This window comes from Aythya ferina, assembly GCF_964211825.1.
Source record: "Aythya ferina genome assembly, chromosome: 15".
NCBI lineage: Eukaryota > Metazoa > Chordata > Aves > Anseriformes > Anatidae > Aythya > Aythya ferina.
Genome location: NC_140314.1, coordinates 2,745,882 through 2,763,832, shown reverse-complemented (window position 1 = coordinate 2,763,832; position 17,951 = coordinate 2,745,882). Strand labels below are relative to the sequence as shown.

The window sequence follows — 17,951 nt, the reverse complement described above, 5'->3', positions numbered from 1 at the left end:
TTCTCCTCCCAGCACCCAAACCAAGTCTGAGCGCAGAGCCTTGCTCTCCACAAGCAGCCCCCAGTTGGTGCTGGGACCTTCTGCAGCCCTTAGTGAAGCCCCTTCCTCGCCCCCCAGCCTGGCTCCTCACCAGAGGGAGCTGTACAATGCCCCCTCTGTGAGCCCCACATGGTTCTGGGGTCCCCCCTCCTCTCCCAAGCATGAGCAGCCACAGTGGGTGCAGGGTGCCAGCGCGCCCACCCACCCGCTCACCCCCTCCAGGGTGCTGCGTGGGTGGCAGGGGGAGCAAGGTGGGTGCCTCCCAAGCCTCCCTCCTCCAAAAAGCGATGCTGCTGGCTCCCAAATCCTACTTCTGGCAGAGGGGGGTGAAGCAGGGCTCATCCTGTGCCCCCCAGAGCGGGGAGATGGTGGTGGGGGGAGCACGGAGAGCCCAGGGCAGGAGGAACGCCAAGGCAGCTGCACAGGGCTCGGGGGTGAGCTTGCTGGGGCTTGCTCCTGGCACGTAATCCTGAGCAGTGCTCAGGCTAAAGATCCTGTTTCCTAGGAAGAACGCAGTGAAAAGGGACTTTTCTGTTCTGTTGGACTTCAAGCTGAAGGCTTAAGGGTGGAGGGAGGAGCTGGGGAGTGCTCAGAGGGGAAGAAAGTGCTTGGCCAGACGCTTGTGCCAAGGCACCTTGAGCCGCAGCGAGTCAAAGCAAAGGCTAGCTAATTTTCAATTTTAATAGTCCTAGGTGAGTTTCCTGTGCTTCGGGACCGGGGTGCTTTAATAACAGGTTGCTTTTACAGTACGAAGTCAAAAGAGGTGGGTCCCTTGAGGAGCCTTTGTCCCGGGATGTGGGTCACCCTCGCGAGGGAGGGCAGCCCGCCGCGGGACCTGCTGTGCAAAATGGTAGAAGAGTCTCTTAAATAACTAGAATAAAATACGATTGCGAGCCTTCCCTCGGTGGGAAGGGGGCCAGGAGGGGCAGCAGTTCTCAATAACGAGTCCTCGAGCGTGTTTTGTCAGCTCAGCTCGGAGGCGAGCGGGTTTTGCCGGGCTCTAACCAGCCTCCCCCGATGATGCCTTCCAGCTTTTAATGAGATCGGAGGCTACCCCAACCTGGAAGAGGCCTACTTAAGAGCCGTGCCGTCCAAGATTGTGCCCAACACGACCTGCCACCTGCCCCGAGCGGATGCCATGCACCTCTTCCGAGACCCAGTCTCTGGAGATCTGCCGTGGACTGGGATGACGTTCGGGCTGTCTATCATGGCCGCGTGGTACTGGTGCACCGACCAGGTAAATGTAAACGCTATTCCCCCGCCCCGAGTCGCAGCGCGTCCACCCGTGGCTTCACCTACTGCTCCTTCTGGCTGGTGGGCTCGGGGGGCTTCTTTTTGGAGTCACTGGGAGCACCCGGCGCTGCCACGACCTTGTTCTTGAGGTGCTTGGACTGGGAGAGCTTGGAGAGCGGGATGCCGAGGGGCGTCCTCATCTCCTCGGCTGCCTTCTGGATTTCTGGCAGGGAGGTCAGGGGCTTGCCGGCCACCCTGGGCTTGCTGGGCGAGAGGTGGCTGGGCCGTGCCGGCTTGCTGGGGCTGAAGGCTTTGCTCTGCCAGTAGGGCTGGCTGCCCGCAATGGTCTTTTTGGGCTCGGCTCCGTCCCCTCTGTACTTGCCGGCCCCCAGGGGTTTCTCGCACGGTGGGGAGCAGGAGACCTCCTTGCCTTGCTCTCTGCCCGCAGGGTTCCTGGGTAGGTAGCGGTAGATGTGCGTCCCCTGTTTGTTAAAGGGCAGAAAAAGAGAAAAAAAATGACCTGTGGTTGCTGTAAGGACACCAGTCCCCTGGATGGACACCCCTTTACGCTTGGGTGCCATGAAATTGGTCCTCATGGATGAGTCCCTTGGCTGCTGGGTGCCCAAGACCCATGCCCAAATCCTCCTGAGGCTGGTGACAGCTCATTACTCCTGTGGTGTCTCACTGTCTGGGGAAGGTCTCCCCCCACGATTTAAGGTTTTGAGTGCCCAGTACATGGTAGGGCTAGGAGGTTCATGCGCCCTGGTGGCGAGGCAGCATTTTAAGGGCAGCTGCACTGCCCTGCTCGGACACCCTGGGGCTGTCCCCAACCACAGCAATGCCCCCGAGACCTGGGTCTCCATTCCCAGCAGAACCCGTGTTCATCACCAAAGTGCTGCCTTCGTGCCCAGCAGCCCATAAAACCCAGACCGAGGTGGCCACCGAGGTGAGAGGGAAATTTGGGGGGGCTGGGAGAGAGGGAGGTGGGCGAGGAGGCGAGGGTGCACCGCGTTGGGTGGCCCTGGGCTGGGAAAGAGGCTCAGAAGGGCTCAGAGCACCGTTGATCCCAGTGCTGGTCTCAGCACACGGCTGTGGTCACCAGATCCTTGTCTCTGGGCATGTTGGTGCTGCAGTCCGGGGGTGGAACAGCGCCCTGTGCAGATGTACCGGGGCAAAATCCCATCCAGCAGGAGCCGATGGCCAGGCTGGAGCCGCAGAGCCGGCCGTGCAGGATGCCTTGTGCCCCCGTGGTGCTGCTGGCATCACCCCGGTGGTTGGGGTGGGCACCCCAGCGACCTCTGCACCCGCGCTGTGGTCATTTTGGCCAGGAGGGTTGCACCGAAGCAGTTAGTGCCGGGTTGGAAGGGGTTTGTTATGTTAGACTGGTTAAAATCAGTGCTTAGAACAAAGTGGGGTCCTCGTGTGGGCTGAGATGTTCTCAGGTGGGTAGGTTACGGGGGATCCAGCTCCTCTCCCTCCTTGAGCACCACGTGCCCGATGTGGTGCAGGTGTCTCCTGCAGCTCCTGGCATGCTCTGGCTCTCGGAGGCATTAAATGATGCCTTCACCAGCTCCCCAACCTGGCGCTGGTCCCTCCTGACTGCACAGGAGCAGCCAAATCCTGCTGGGTGCTGAGATCATCCCTGGGGAGAGCCCGAGCCCTCTTATTATCAGCATTTCTATGGAGCTGAGCTGGGAGGAGAGCAGACGGGCACTTTTTTGGGGAGGCATTGGAGGGGTTTGGCGGGGAGGGGGACGCTTGGTGGGGGTTCAGCCGTGCCCCTGCCTCCCCGCAGGTCATCGTCCAGCGGTCGCTCTCTGCCAAGAGCCTGAGCCACGCCAAGGCCGGCTCCATCCTGGCCAGCTACCTGAAGATGCTGCCCCTGTTCATCATCATCATGCCGGGGATGATCAGCAGGGTCCTGTACCCAGGTAAGGACCCGGAGCTGCAGGAGCCGAGCAAACGGGTGCGTGAGGGATGGGAGCGGGGCGCTGGGGATTTTCTGGGGGTCTCTGGTTTGCAGGACCCAGGGGGCTGGAGAGAGGGGCATGGGGGGATGTGAGTGTGCCCGGTGCTGTGCTTGGGGTCACCGTGCACCAGCCTGAGCCACTCTCCTCAGCATCCAGGTGTGAATTTGGGCGCTGAAATGCTCCAGGGATAACCTGGTGGTGCCTTTTCAACGGGATGAAAAATGTGTTCATCCTGAGTGAGCCTGGTAGTGTCTGCATCGTGCTATAGGACAGCGCTTGAGAGCTGAATATGAGAAATATGGACCCAAAATAAGAAGCTTTGGTGGGGTTGATGGTGGGAGATACCTAACGCTGTCCAAAATGGGAGCAAAAAGAGCAATTTGCAGTGTGTTGTATGGTTTTACTCCAAGCTCTAGGGGAGGCCAGGAGCTGGAGAAGGATGATTTCAGGTGGAGAGCTGCAGAATTTTCTAGGAAAGCTCTTGTTGGGACCCATCTGTGGGCCTTCTTGTGCTGTTGCTGTTCTGACCTCACCTCAGATTAGAGGTTTCTACAGCGTTAACCCAGGACTGTTTGGGTTTTTGTCATTACACACGGGATAAACTACCCTCTGCACGCTTCCATTAGCTGAGCACTCGCTCTCCCAGCCATTACAAGACCTCAATTACCTTCCATAAGGAGCCCAGGACAAATTCCTGCAGGAGCCGTGCAGCGAGGGCTCAGCTCCGCGGGGAGGTCAAGCGCTGAAGCAAAGCCCTGCTCTGAGCCCAGGCTGGGGCAGGGAGTGGCGGGCGGACTCTGGACTAATTCGGTTAATTCCCTGTAAACACAGATTAGCTGGGACCTGGTGGCTCAGCTGGGGCCACACGGGTGGCATCAGTGCCTTGGGTGACACTTGCTGTGGGGGCTGTCCCCGCGCTCCCCCTGCCCGCCCGGCGGACACCGCGTGCCCAGCAGCTCAGGGAGCAGCTGGTGGCATCGCTCCGTGCTCAGATCACTCAGATGGCCCCTGCTGCACTGCTCCGCCTAATTACGTGTCCGAGTGCCGTGCTTTGATGCTAATCACCTGTGCGAGGAGCCAGAAAACAAGACGGAGAGGGACACGCCTGCACGCACAGCCTGTCCCTGGTTGGGCACGGTGCCGCCGCTAGTGGGTGATAGGATGGGGCCGTGTGGCTCAGGGCACAGCCTGTGCCACGGGATTTCTTTTTAATCCCCCAAATCCTCCCCTCTGCACTCCTGGATACCTGGGGGGCTGTGGCATGGCCATCATCTCCCCGGCCACCAGCACCTCTTGGGTGGTGGTAAAAGGGGACGATGCTCCCCTGCATGGGGAGTGTGACCTCTGCACGCAGGATCTGGCACCAAAACCAGCCTCCAACAGGATGAAGCAGCCTCTGGGATGGGGACACACAGCAAGAAGGTTGTGGCAGAGCATCGTACCTGTGCAGAGCTGGTCGGATAGGAGCTGTTGCCGTCCAGGATGGCGCGGGGCAGCACACACCTGATCTCCACCGCGTTGCTCCTCCGCTTGGCCGCGTCCTCCGCGCGGACGTGCTTCAGGGACGGGAGGCTCCCCAGCGGGCTGAGGAAGGTGCCCCGGCTGATGTGGGGGTCGCTGAGCTTCCTCTGCACGGGCAGGAACTCCCCGTTGTGGGTGACGTCCGAGTTGGTTCGCCGGAGGGGCCCGTAGCGGTCCCTCACCTCGAAGTACTCGTCGGAGATGGAGGAGGCGTTGGAGCGGCGGTAGCTGTGGTCGGCGGAGCTGCTGGAGTAGCTCTCCTGGTCGCTCAGGGTTATGTACTCCTCCTCCTCCTCCTCTTCCTCTTCCCCCAGCCCGTTGTGGGCGCAGGGCGGCCCTCTGTCCTCTTGCCCCGCTGCTGGAGGGGGACGGCAGCTCTCCGGTGAGGCCCCATTGGGGTTCTCCTTCGGTTCCTGCCTTGAAACCATGGGGTCGGCTGGTGGTGGCTGCGTGTCCCCATCGGGGACAGCACTGCTGTCACAGGGCACGATGGTTTTGGTCACCAGGTTTCCAGCAGGGATGGTCCTCGGCTTCGGAACCGGGGGCTTGGTTTCCTCGGGTGTCTCCTCGGGTGGCTTCAAGCGGTGGCTGAGCGGCGGAGCGGCCGATGTCCCCCCTTGATTCATCACCCAGCTGCTGCCTTCAATGGGGCTGGGCACCACAGGAGCTTCTGCAGGGACCTGTGGGGTCTGTCTAGGACAGGGGGACACCGGGGGTGGCTCTTGGTCTGAGTTCTTCTTGGCCTCCAGCTCCCTGAACTTCAGCATCTGCCGGTGCTGCGCGCTGGCCTGGGAGACGTCGCAGACTTTGATGCGGTTCATCTGCGAGAGCTTCACGTTCTTTATCTTGGGGTCGATGATGTTGATGTAACCCAAGACCTCGCTCCCGGGCTCGGGGTCGGGCTCCACCCAGGTGGGCAGGTAGTCGAACATGTTGGCTTTCTCCAGGTTCAGGAGGCCGGGGTGGATGAGCAGGGAGAGGTCAGCCGCCTCGCCGTGCCGGTCTCCTGCCTGGCCCTCGGGCAGGGCTTTGCCCTTGTTGTCCGTCTTCTGGTTTTTGTCCTGGTTCTCGGAGGAAGTCTTGCTGATCTGGTCCGCGCTCTTGGCCTTCACCAAGGCGTATTTGGGGTTTATCAGCTTCTTCACCACGGCGTTGGCCGGGGTCACCGGCACGACGGAGGGCAGCGTTACGGGCTCGGGCTCGGGCTCTTGGCCCATGGAGATGGACTTGAGGCTCACGCCCTTGGACATGAGGTACAGCTCCTGGAACTGCTTGTCGAACGCCTCCACCACTTGGCCCGAGAGCACTGTGATGACGTTTCGGTCCGTCCGCGCTGCCGACCAGGTGAAGCTGGAAAGGAAAATGTTGGAAACTCTGAGCGCTCGCTGGTAAATAACACGGCTCTTCCCTGGGGGAGTTAACAGGGTGAGGAAGGACATGGTCTTGCTATAAAAATTAATATTGATGAGGTTAAAAAGAAGCTCCCATCCCAGATGGGAATGAAAGCCTGGAGTCTTGAGCTCACTGGGACTTGAAATGAAAATAGAAGGTATTTGGTGTGGGTCAGTTGCCTTCTTGCTTTAGGGTTGGCCACTTTTCCTTTTTCAAATTAGGTTAGTCAAGAAAAGGGATTTGTGTTTGTGTTTTGTTCTGGCCAGAAAGCAGGGAATGCCTCATTTTCACGTTTATGAAATTTGTCCCATAGAGCTGAAAACCGACCTATTTCTACCAAAACAAGATTTTGTTCGGACAAACTGTAAAACGCTTCAGGTTGTAAATGTTTAACAGGAAAATCTGAGGTCAGTGTGAGTGCTGGTGCTGGCCGTGGCTTGGAATTTGTCCCTCCCCACGCTCGGTGCCACGTGTTACCATCACTGTGTCTGCTGGCAGCAGCACCCGGTGCACCCACCGACCCCATGGGGTGCCCAAGTCCTGGCCACGGGCTGGTGGGGACCCTCGGGTCCTGCTCGAGCACCGAGTGCCCTTGGTTAGGTGGGGGGAACAAGCCTGGGACAGGGACTGGGGGTTGGACCATGCAGGTCCCTCTTGGTGCTCTGGCAATGCCTCTGCAGGGTGGGCAGGAGGAGATGCCGCCGGTTACCTGTAGGATCCACACATGGCCCGGTCTCCATCCACGAACATGAACTTCTGGGCCAAAGCCCCCTTGAACTTGGTGGCCGAGCGCGTGAAGAACTCTGTCCCCCCCGTGCTGCGGACCCGCAGGTTCTGCAAAGCAAAAGGCAGGGCCGTGAGCGGGGCCGGGAGCTGGGGGGGTGAGACCAGGAGGAGTGTCCCCATGCTCGCTCCGGCCCCACACCGAGCTGACTTTCAGAGCAGCATTCGGCCCCCGCTTCCATTTCACAACCCCTCTGAGCAGTGGGAAATGCTCTTCACGGTCTGCTCGCAGACCTCAGTGATGGAGAGATAAAATAACTTGCCCAGGGCCACGCGCTGAACCAGAGACCCGGTGTCAAGAATTTCCTGCTTTCCCCGTGCGCCCGACCGTGTTTTCTACCTCTTGAACCCAGCTCTGCCCACGACTGCGGGTAAGCAGCGTGTGATAATGCTGCCGAGCACTTTCCATCTGCCATCTATGCAAATGCCACCGTGGAAGAGGTGATTCTTGCCCTCCTCCCCTGCTGGGGCTTGCAGGTGTTTGTAGGGGATGGTGCCGGCCCTGGCACGGCGCGCGTGGACCCGATGGCAGTGGGATCGATGTCCTCTGCCTTGGGTCTGCTCCGTGCCTAAATCCAAGCATCTCACCCTGGTTTTTAGGGGTGAGTGGGAAAAAACAGTGGGGCAGCATCTTTATACCATTGGGAAAGGAAATGTAAGGACATGCACCCACAGGGACCCCACCGGGAGCTGGGTGTCCCCAGCTCTGCAAGCACCGTGCTGCTCTCCCATCCCTCTGCTGCCTCAGTGATTTTCCTTCAACACCGAGGGACAAGAAACATTTTTGCAGCTGAGCAGACAGCGTCATTCACAGCAAACAGCAGAGCGGGCTCCCTTGGGTGTGGAGAAAACATTTTTTTTAGGAAAGCGCCCTCATTCCTCCCGTTCTGCTGGGATGTTGCTAAGGCTGTTGCTAAAGGCACTGTGTCAGCATTAGGTCATGCCCTTAGATCTTCTGTTTTTTTAAAGACTAAAAACAAAAAAAAGCAATGAAAGTATTTCTTCCCTCCCCCCCAAAAAAAAAATTCCTCCCCACCTGGAGCCTTCCTCAGCTGCTTCCCCGGGCTCTCCTCTCTCCTTCCTCCCAGCAGAAGGGACAGTGATTAGAAGCTGTTTGCAGCGTGGTGCAAAAGCTGAGGAGTTCCTGACCAGGTTTCGGGGAAATTGTGCATGCTGAGTGGCAAAGTTTGGGTATTTTTAGTTATTTGATTTTTATTTTTGTTGTTGTTTTTGTTGTTGAGCTTTGGCATTTTTGCCTGGTGGCTGGCAGCTGGTGCCCTTCGGATCGCTGTGCCCAGGGGATTCCCGTGGCTTTTGTGGGGATGGGGATGGGGGGGACACGCAGAGGCAATGCCCATTCCTGCTCGTGGGGCTGCTGATAGCACTGCAGCAGTGACGCTGCACCCAAACAAGTGCTCGCTGGGACCTCTGCCCACCGCCAGCATCCCCGCGGCGCCGACCTCTCCCTCTCTCGCTCTCCGCCAAATCTGCGCACCAAGGCATGAAGCAGCCTGGGTTTTTCTTGGGTAACACCCAGGGGAACAAAGCTCCCCGGCAGCAGGGTGCCGGCTGCCTTCGCCTTCCCCTCGCCGCAGTTGGGTAAGATCTGTTTATTTAATCTCTTCCCCCCCAAAAAAGGGGGGGGGAACAAGCGTGCGCCCGGCTGCCGAGCCGGAGAGGTGCTGCGCGGCGGGGCTGAATCACGCCCCAAACACCTGCCCTTGCTCAACGAATTGGTTGCCTTGCCCAAGCTGGCTCGCTAATTGCAAAGCGCAGAAGGCACCGAGATAACGACGTTCATCTCGTTAGCATCTCCTGGCTTACGCAGCAGCTCCCAGCCACTGCCCTAGTTTCCTCACAGCCTCCTTGCCCTGCCGAACGCTGTTCCAGCAAGCTGGCTGCAACGAGCGGTGTGTGGCGAGTCACAACTTCGAGACATTTGCCGAGCTCTGCAGATGTTCTCCTGCTTTTCCAGTCCTGCCAGCAGGCTGCGAATGCATGAACAGCCCGGCGTGCGTCAGCGCTGGCTTTTCTGGTCTGGGAGCGGAGGCAGGCTGGAGGAGACCGGCCTCTCCGGGGAGCCTGGACGCGGGTAAAAGCCCAGGGAAGCTCAGCTGTGGCTGCGTTAATTGTCCCGAGCAGCAATTAAGTGGAGCCACCAGGCCTGTTGGATGGGGACGGTGCGAGGCTGGGCCAGCCTGTGAGTGCCACCGCCGTGTCCCCTCCCTTGGGCACGGGTCCCCAAGCTCACGCAGCATCATGGCCCCGCTCCAGCCTAGCTCACGCTGGCATTACGTGGCTCCTGCATGTTCCTGCTCAGCCCGCTGTTTGCCTTCACCGTGGGGAAAATTTGGAGAGAGCTTGCCCAGGCAGGGGCCTCCCCGCGAGCCATTTGGCACCCTGATCCGTGCAGCCGGCTGACGTCAGGCGAGGAAGCACAACCTCTGTGCCCAGCTGCGGGCACGGCGCCCGGTGCCCGCGGGTGTTTGCCAGCCCCAAAGTGAAACTGCGGGGTGCTGCAGTGCCTGGGCACCCGGGGATGGGGACAGCTGGGCCAGGCGTCCCCTCAGCACTGAAGGAACCGTTTCTCTGCCCCTTCATCTGCCTCTGGCTTGGCAGAGCACGGTGCTGGGTTGTTTTCTTTACAGCACAGAGCATGCGTGCCATGCCGTGAGTTTTCCTGGAAGCTCTTGCAAGGTGCTACCCGTGATCTGGGTTAAAACATAATCCCGATCTTGTCGCATCTTGTGCACAGCATCACTGTCTTCTTGCTCTGCTCATTGAGACCCAGCACGGTGTGTACAGGGGGAGTCTGTGCAAAGCTAAACCTCGTGCCAGAGCAATCGGCTCAGCTGTGCTTCATGTTGTGGCCCCATCCTGCTGCTGGCGCAGGGATTTGGGACACTTGGGGCCAGGGGACAAGCCCTGCGCTTCCAGACATTCCCCGTGCCACTCCATCTTCCAAATTTCCCAACGGGACTCATGCACAGGAGCAAAGTCAGGCGCTGGTGCCTCTGGGGCTGGGCGACCGCGGCGTGCGCGGTGCCGCTGCCAGCTGGGGCCGGCGTCGTGCCGCCCGCTGAGAGCATCCCGGGCAGGCGCCGGGGCGCGGGTGGCGTGGGCGCCTCCCTGCTCCGCTCCCGGCCCCGCGCTGGGGCGGAGGCCCCGGGAAAGGGGAAAGTCTCGTTTTTTAATTCCAGCCTCCGACTTGCGGGAAGGCCCGAAAGCGAGAGAACCAGCTGGTGGTTGCTCCTGCTGGTCCTGTCCCCAGGGCAGGAGCAGGATGGGGCTGGCGACGGCACGGATCCAGCCCTGGCGCGGCATCCTGCCTCTTGCTGGCTGATTTGGCAGCAGGAGCTGAGCTCGCGGGCTCGTCCCTGTGCTTTGCAACACCCTGTGTCTACTCTGCATGTGCAGGGCACCACGGGCACCCTGGGGATGTGCAGCCGTGGTGGTGGGACATGGATGGAAATCCACGTACTCATCTCTCCACCATTCCCCTCCTTGCTGTTGTTGTTGGATTTGGGCATTGGCTATGGGATAAATGGACTTAGCTCGTCTGGCACTGCCTTGGAGCTGCAGCATGGGTCAAGAAGAGCTCTTTGGGAGCTCTTGCAGGGCTTTCAGCAGGAATCACATGAATTCACCCCTTGCTTTTCAGCCCCACAAGCTGCAGCTGGAGGCAGGTTTGTCCCAGTCCCCTGCACATCACCCCGGAGCCCAGAGGTGGAGAGGCTCCTGAGACCAAGGCCCCCCTTACCTTCAAGTGTCCTGCGTGCATCTGCGCTCGCTCGCACATCTGCAGGAAGTGCTTGACGTTGGTCTCATCCAAAATGATGTAGACGCCGACCTTCCTCTTGAAACCCGCGTCCAGGAGGTCCTTGAAGATGTCCACGTCGGTGAACATGTCCATGACCACTGCGATGACCTGCAGAGAAGAGAAATGAGTCTGGGCTGCACATCCAACCCCTCTGTGAGAGCCAAAGCACCTCCCTTGCTCCCTGGAGGCTGGGATTAAATCTTAATGTCTTTGGCACCGAAGCCAGGAGGTGCTACATCCCCATGCAGCCGGAGCTGTTTCTGCCCCAAAGCTGCTCCCACGGCAGTGGGGTTTTCCCCATGGGCTGTAAGGAGCTGGGCAGCGGCCAGCCCAGGATTGAAGAGCAAAAGGCCCAAATCCCATCCCTCTGCTGGCACCAAACCCCTCTGGTAACAGCACGTAGTGTGAAGTGTTTGTAAGAATACATCAGGGGTAAGGGGTGAAGGTAATGTTCCTATTGACAAGGCTTTAACAAGCACCAGAGGCTTCAGCCCTATTTGCTGATAGAGAAGTTTCCCAGAGGTGAAACCTCTGATGCAGCGAGCCTGTCTGTCTGTCTGTCTGTCCGAGGGCATGGTACATGGGGCAAGGTCCTGTGCGCTCCAGGGTGCCTGCTGTCTCTGGGGATCTGATATGTGCTTGTATGGAGAGAAAAGGGACAAAACCAGCTGAAAGTGGCTCTGAGACGGGTAGGAAGTATCCAGACACCCCTGAGGTGCGTTCAGGAGCCGAAGCGGCTCGTGGTACCCTTAGGACTGGCCTGTTTGCGCGCTGATGAGGTTGCTCAAAAGTCGCTGGCTGTGCGCAGCTCCCAGCTGCTGTTTCAGATCCTTGCTGTTGATTTTTGGGAGCGTGCTCTGGCCATTCCAGCCCCCCCAAACCTCCCGGGCTGTGCAAAGGCAGAGCTGGGATGACAGCACCCGTCCAAGCCAGCAGCTTGGTTCGGCACAGGCAGCGTCACCGTCCCCTGAAAGCCGGAGCTGCCTTTGTACCCTGGGCGTCTGCTGCCGTGGCCAGGGCGAGTCCCACACGTGATGTGGAGATGCATCAGTGGGACGCGCTGCGCTTCTTCTGGGAATGCCTCTGCGGGCACCAAAGTCCGCTCCACGCCCACGGGTCCTTTCTTCTTGACGATGGCATCGGCTGTGACAGCGCGGGGCGGCGCAGGGCAGGGTGGTGATGGCCCTGCAGCCGCGTGTGCCTCCTCCTGCTCGGAGTGGCTGTGACCATATGGGACCCCCCTGGAGGTGTCCTGTGTTGGGGCAGCTGGGGTTTGCTCCTGGAGGGCTCTGGTGGCACGGGAACAGGCACCCCGTGGGGTGACACGAGGGGACCCCGAGACGCTGCTTGCTCAGGAGGGAAGGGAGCGGGTGCTTGCGCACCCAGGCACGTCCAGTCTGGGCTTCTCAAAGCGCCGAGCTGCCTTTTAATTAGTTGTGTGCCACAGGAGGCGGAGAGCTCTAATTAGGAGGAGAATTGTGCGTTGTGACTCTGCTGGCTCTTCCCTTCCTCTGCGGCGGGGTGAGCAGCGAGGCCGTGCGCCCCCTCCCCAGTCTGGGCCACCAGCGGTGCCACCCCGGCCACCTCAGCTCCTTCTGCTGTGCTCAGGTGTTTTGGGAGGTTCCAGAGGGGACCTGGTGGCTCTGCCAGTCCTCACCCTGCTGCTATCTTCCCATTTTTAGCTGAATTCCCATTTATCCTCCCCGAGCACTTGACAGCTTTTGCCATGGAAGGACGCATCCTCGTTCCTCAGCGCACCCGGAGTTCTGCACATCCTCTCTGTCCCAGTGGGGGAACTGAGGCAGAAGGCCAGGTGTCTCACCGATGCCATCAAAGCTGCTCCCCACAGTCAAGGCCCTGGCTCTCCTCATTGCCCCCAGCACCCCAGAGGAGCTGTGCTGCCTGCTGAGCCCCGGGTGAGGACACCCGACCCCACACATCGTGTCCCTGCCTGGGCGCTTCGGATGGGCCGGTTTGGGGGCAGAAGCCGTGCTCCTGCTGCTGACACCAGCACTCTTTGGCCTTGGCCACGTCGCTGTGCGCCTCGTTTTCTCCAGGAGAACTTGGGTCTGGCCCTTATTTTGGAGGAAAGTGCCATCTTCCTCCTGTGGTTGATGCCCTGCGGGCAGGACGGTGCTGTGCAGGGTGCGGTGATGTCCCCACGTCCCATCGCTGCTCCTGCTGGGGATGGTGAGCAGGGACACCTGCCCTGGGCAGGCTCTCGGTGCGTGCCCACACGCTCAGCACAATTCCTCCTGCTGGGCTGGTGCCTCCTATCACCGCTCAGTGCCTCTGCTGCCCTCAGCTGTGTCTTGCCTGCAGGACACGCTTGGCCTGGCTTTGTCACCAGGATGCCAGGCCAGCGTGCCAAGGCACTGCCCGGGCGCAAAATGGGCCAGCAGGACATGGCCAGCCCTGGCCACGCTCCCCGTGCTGTGACCATCCGTGGACCCCAAGGGTGAAATCTGCTCCTGGGCTGCCCGTGCTTGTTCCTTGCTTGGAATCGGCTGGGTCGGGGCCAAGCCCAGGCACAGGATGTAACCTGCAGAGAACAGAGGTCTGCGTGCTCCGGAGCAGCACCATCCCGTGCCATTCCCTTCGATCCCTGCATCCAGCTGCCCTCCTGTGCTCGCAGCCTGCCAGCCCTCATCCCGTGCCCTCTCCTGGTGCAGAGCCCGGTACCAATGCTGGGTACCAGGGGAAGGTGGCTGTGGGAAGCCCTGGCAGTGGGACAGCAGCACCTCTTCCCAAAGCCCTTACTGCATCATCCCAGGAAGATTTCCCATCCCTTTGCCATTCATCCAGACGAAGAAGAGGAGACAGGCCCCGGATCCATGGTTGGATGCTCTCCTTCCTGGGCTCCCAGAGCTGCCAAGATCTGCTGCTGGTACCCCGAGCACCGCATCGCCTGGGACGCAGGGAGGTGATGTTGGGTCCTTCTGAGCTGCTTTGATGAGCACACAAACTGCAGGATCATGTTTTATAGAGGAAATTGCAGCTCTTTATTAAGTCACTCTGAATCATCAGATAATAACTTTTGGGGTGCCCCACGTGGGCATTTAATAAATTAGGCAGGCACCAACGCACAATTAGAGGAAGCGCGTTGGGAAGAGGGAGAGGTGGGACAAGTAACATTAATAATTGCTCTCCCCTGTCGACCCTTTCATCCAGGAATGGCAGAAGGTTTTGTAAACAGTAATTAATAGGGCCTCCCAACCTTCGCTGGAAGTTGCTGAGGGTAATTAAATCACCACAATCCCAACTGGGAACCTCTGGAGCGGAGAGGTCAGGCTCGCCGGTGTCTCCGGCAGTGTTTAGCCGAGGATGGTGTTTTCAGCCTGGTCTGGTTTCTGGTCAGAGCGAGCCAAAATCTAGCGAAGAAGAGGAGAGGAGGCAGACCTTCCTCCCCAGCAGTCCCGTGAGCTGTGCAGCCACCGGAGCCTTGTATTGAGGGCACTGGCCGTGCCGGGGCAGACCCAGGGGAGCTCTCCATCGGGGTGCTTGGTGCTGTGCTGCATCCCTGCCCACAGACCCGAGGATTTGCTGTGAGAGCGCGGCCGTGGCAGCAGGATCCTGCCTCTCTGCTCACCCTTTTCTTCCCACAGCGAGGAGGAGATCATTTGCATCCCCTGCTCCAGCTCGCCTGGATTTGCCTCTTTGCAGAATAAAGCCAAGGCTCTGAACTCGGCGGCGCTTGGCTTTGTTCCTGCACACAAATGGGCTCGTCCTCCCCATCAAAGCGGCCTCGCATCCCGGCTCCCTCAGCTGGGCTCTGAGCTGCCAGGAGGCTGCCCGGTGCCAGCGATGCTTGCGTGGGCTCTGGACTTTCCTTGGCTCTCCTGGCACCTTCTGCCTCTCTGCTGTGCGAGCGCAGCCTGCGTGGTGGCCAAACATCTCCACCGGCGGCCGGCACCAAGGGACCTCCTCGGGGAGGTGATACCCGACCCAAGAGGTGTGTGGCCAACCTCTGTGCCAACTGCCAGGGTGGCAGCTGGACCCTCCCTGTGCCTGCTCCTGGCTTCCTCAGCCTAACCTTGTCACCTCCACGGATCGCCAGCCTCAGCTGAAGTCTTGGGGTGCCCAGGAGCGCCTACGACAGCGGTCACCGGGGCTCAGCACCAAGCCCCCAGGTTCAGCCACCCCATCCGTGGCTAGGAGGCTCAGAGGAGCCCCATCTGCCAAACCCCAGAGCTCCTGCTCTGCTCGGACCCTGCAGACAGCAGGCTCGAAGCTTGTGCTCATCCCTGCATCTCCTGGGGGGCTGTAGGCAAGGTGAGGACTTGCTCAAGCCTCTGAAGCTCAACCCATTTGTGGCAGGGCTATCGCTTGTGTTTCTTGGCTTTCCAGGCTCCTCTTTATCTGCTGTACCAAATTTTCTGTCCTGGAGGATTCCTCCCCTGTCTGTGACCCCACATCTCCCCCCTACACACCCGGGCAGCCAGCACTGCTGAGGGAGCAGCCACCAGCTCCTGCGTGCCACCGCCAGTGTCCCCAGCTCCCATCCCACCGGGAGACAGAGCCTGGCGCCGCGGGGACGGTGCCAAGAGCAGCCACGGCCACGTCCCTGCAGCCTGGAGATGCTCCCAGGGGAGGTGGGGACGGTGCCGGGGGCAGAGCCTGACTCAGCCGTGCAGGAGGAGGGAGGCAGGCGTGACTCAGGAGGTGCTGCTGGCGTGGGGGAAGCAGTGAGCAAGCAAAACCGGGCAGGAGCTGGCAAAGCTGGGGCAGAGGCAGCTGGAAAGACCCGGAGATGAGACATTGTTTGTGATGGGGGAGGTCTCTTCCTCCTCCATCCTACACGCACGAAGCTTGACGAGGCTTCAGCCCTGCCTTCCCATACAGACGGGATGCAGCTCACCGCAAAGTCCTTCCAGTGGGGAAAATGTCACCCAGCTGGGACCGGGTCATTGGGGGGCACCAGGGTCCTCTGCCCAGCACTGTTGGCCTTCAAGGCATGCCACCACCTTCTTCTCTTGTCCTCCTGCCTGTGCCACCAGCCTGACCCCATTGCTCATCCAGCCCAAATCTCTGTTCCTTGGTTTGCTGCCACGGGCAGGACAGGTCTCAACCAAAAGCCCACCCCGAAAAGGGGCTTTGCTTCCCTTCAGCATCTCCTGGGGCTTGTCCTGCACGCCAGCTTTTATCCTAAAGCCCAGATGAGGCCACCATGGAGCAACGTGGCACTCACCAGCCAGCCTCGACCCTCACATACGTGCTGCTGTGAGACCGGTGCCTGTCGCTGCTTTGCCCCAGGGCTGAGCTCAGTTCCTCCAGATCCTGCGTGTTGCTGCGTGCGTTGGCACCGTGCTCTGGGAATAAGGATCGTGGGGTGGCCAGGACTGTGGGCTCGGAGCTAGGAACCACCTCAACCCTTTTTACCGCCCTGTGGTTCTCCCCGTGGGGACCCTGGGATGAGCAAAGCTGCCGCAGTGGCTATGGAAAGAATTATTTTGCTCCTGGGGTGCATCAGACCAGACCAACAGCATCGTTTTCAGCGAAACCTAATCCCTAAATATCAGTTATTCTGACCGAACGTGGAAAAAAAACACAAAGACTGACCCCGATGCCTCGGCTTGGGCAGAGGACGGGACCGCCTGGCTGAGCAGGACCTGGGGATCCGGGCTCAAGCAGGACAGCCCGGGGCAGATCCCAACCCGGTCCCCGGGCGCACCTCACCTTCTGAGCCTGGCAGATCATCTTGCGCACCACCTCCTTGATGTGCGCCTGCCCCTCGATGGGCGGCTGCATGTAGACGGTGGCGCGGGTCACCCCGCGGTAGGCGATGGTCTCGGGCCAGCCGAGGTCCAGCTGGGGGATGGAGCGGTCGGACCTCTGCGGCCAGTACTCCAGGGACGGGGCCACCCCCTGCTCGTCCCCTTGGCTGTCGCCGTCGCCCTCGCTCTCCCCGGTGCTGCTGCCGTGGCGCGGGATGTACTCGGAGCCGGGGTCGTAGGTCTCGAGGGTGTCCAGGATCTTCTTGAGCTCCAGCTCGGAGAGGAAATCCCTGATGTTCTCCTTCTTCAGGACCTCGTAGAAAGCGTCGGGGCCGCGGGAGGCCAGCGCCTCCAGGGCCAGGCGCTGCTCCTCGCTGTAGAAGAACTCAGGCTTGGACTCGCTGGACCTCCAGTTGACGTGGCTGTCGTCCAGGCACTGCACCTGGGAGAAAGCCATGGTGCCCCGACACGCCGCTTCCTTCTCCGGAGGGAGCTCGGTCCGTTGGGCGAGTGCCGGGTGTCGGCAATAAAGAAGGAATTAATTACTCCCCAGTCTTTGCATAAGCGACTCGCTCTGCTTCGCCCTCCCCGCTTCAGCTCGCAGCCCTGGGGACGCTGCTCCCTTCTCGGCCGGCTCCTGCCCCGCTGAGGCTCTGTTCTCTCAGGGATTTGGGTTCTGGTTTGCTGCTGGGTCTGGGGGGAGCAGGGTGAAGCCGGGGGGCACTGCGGTCCCCACCTGGGTGGATCTGTGCCCTGCGCACACGCGGCTCCGCAGCCTCGCCTACCTCCGGCTCCACGCGCCTCTCATCCTCCGAGAGAGCCAAAAAAAAAAAAAAAAGGAAAACGAAAACAAACAAACAAACAAAAAGGCCTCACGGGGGGCACCAGAAGGCTGGGATTCTTGGCCTGGCCGCTCTCTTTGGCTATCGGTGCTGGAGAAGTGGGTCGGTGGTGGGCTTGGTGGCAGCCGGCGTCTCCGCCAGCCTCCCGTGCATCTCCCCGGCCGGCAGCGGGGCTGTTCCGGCTCCTGCCCGCGCGCGGTGCCGGGTGGACGGCGGGACAGGTAAGAGCAAGAAGTGAAAAGAGGAAAAGCAGAGGAGTGATTCATCGCTCCGCCCTGCCCCACCTGCAGTCACATGCTGCTTCACACATTCCCAGCCTTGTTCGGGCATTAACTCTTTCGGATGGTGCTGTGCTCGCCTCTCCGCTCCGTGCTGGGGTCCCCGAGTGGTTGTTGGGGAGTCTGCTGGGGGGTGTCCCCAAAAATCAGCAGCTCTGCCCTGTGATAACCCCATGTGTGTGTTGGCAAGGCGCTGCTTTCCAGCAAAGTGTCCCTGCCCTGTGTTTAACCCCTCCTGCCTCAGGCACGGCAGCCCCCAGAGCAGGGAGCAGCTCGGAGCCGTGGGGAAACCTCCTCGGCTTGGGGCAGGGTGCGCAGCAGGGACATGGTCACACACCAGACCTTGCTGCGGCAGCCAG

At 60.3% G+C, this 17,951-nt stretch overlaps 2 protein-coding genes across 2 annotated transcripts in view; one reads left to right on the top strand and one right to left on the bottom strand.

The window, feature by feature from the left end:
• Window positions 1-17,951, top strand: part of SLC5A10 (solute carrier family 5 member 10) — a 36,083-nt gene that overhangs the window by 9,946 nt on the left and 8,186 nt on the right. The window contains exons 8-9 of the mRNA XM_084536877.1: window positions 1,071-1,276; window positions 3,068-3,203. Of these exons, the coding sequence (XP_084393003.1) occupies window positions 1,071-1,276; window positions 3,068-3,203 (342 nt within the window). The remainder of the gene's footprint in view (window positions 1-1,070; window positions 1,277-3,067; window positions 3,204-17,951) is intronic.
• On the bottom strand, window positions 1,192-17,295 carry FAM83G (family with sequence similarity 83 member G). The gene is made up of 5 exons (XM_084536876.1): window positions 16,435-17,295; window positions 10,699-10,866; window positions 6,865-6,989; window positions 4,685-6,113; window positions 1,192-1,754 (listed from the first exon to the last, which is right to left on the bottom strand). The coding sequence occupies exons 1-5, from the start codon at window positions 16,927-16,929 to the stop codon at window positions 1,335-1,337; spliced, it is 2,637 nt and encodes an 878-aa protein (XP_084393002.1). The 5' UTR covers window positions 16,930-17,295; the 3' UTR covers window positions 1,192-1,334.

Bases quoted from the DNA above. Each gene is read 5' to 3' on its own strand.
- FAM83G (XM_084536876.1), bottom strand. From the start codon at position 16,929: ATGGCTTTCTCCCAGGTGCAGTGCCTGGACGACAGCCACGTCAACTGG. The intron at 10,867-16,434 runs GTGAGGTGCGCC...TCTTCTCTGCAG, and splicing joins TGATCTGCCAGGCTCAGAAG to GTCATCGCAGTGGTCATGGA. The intron at 1,755-4,684 runs GTACGATGCTCT...TTTAACAAACAG, and splicing joins ATCCGACCAGCTCTGCACAG to GGGACGCACATCTACCGCTA.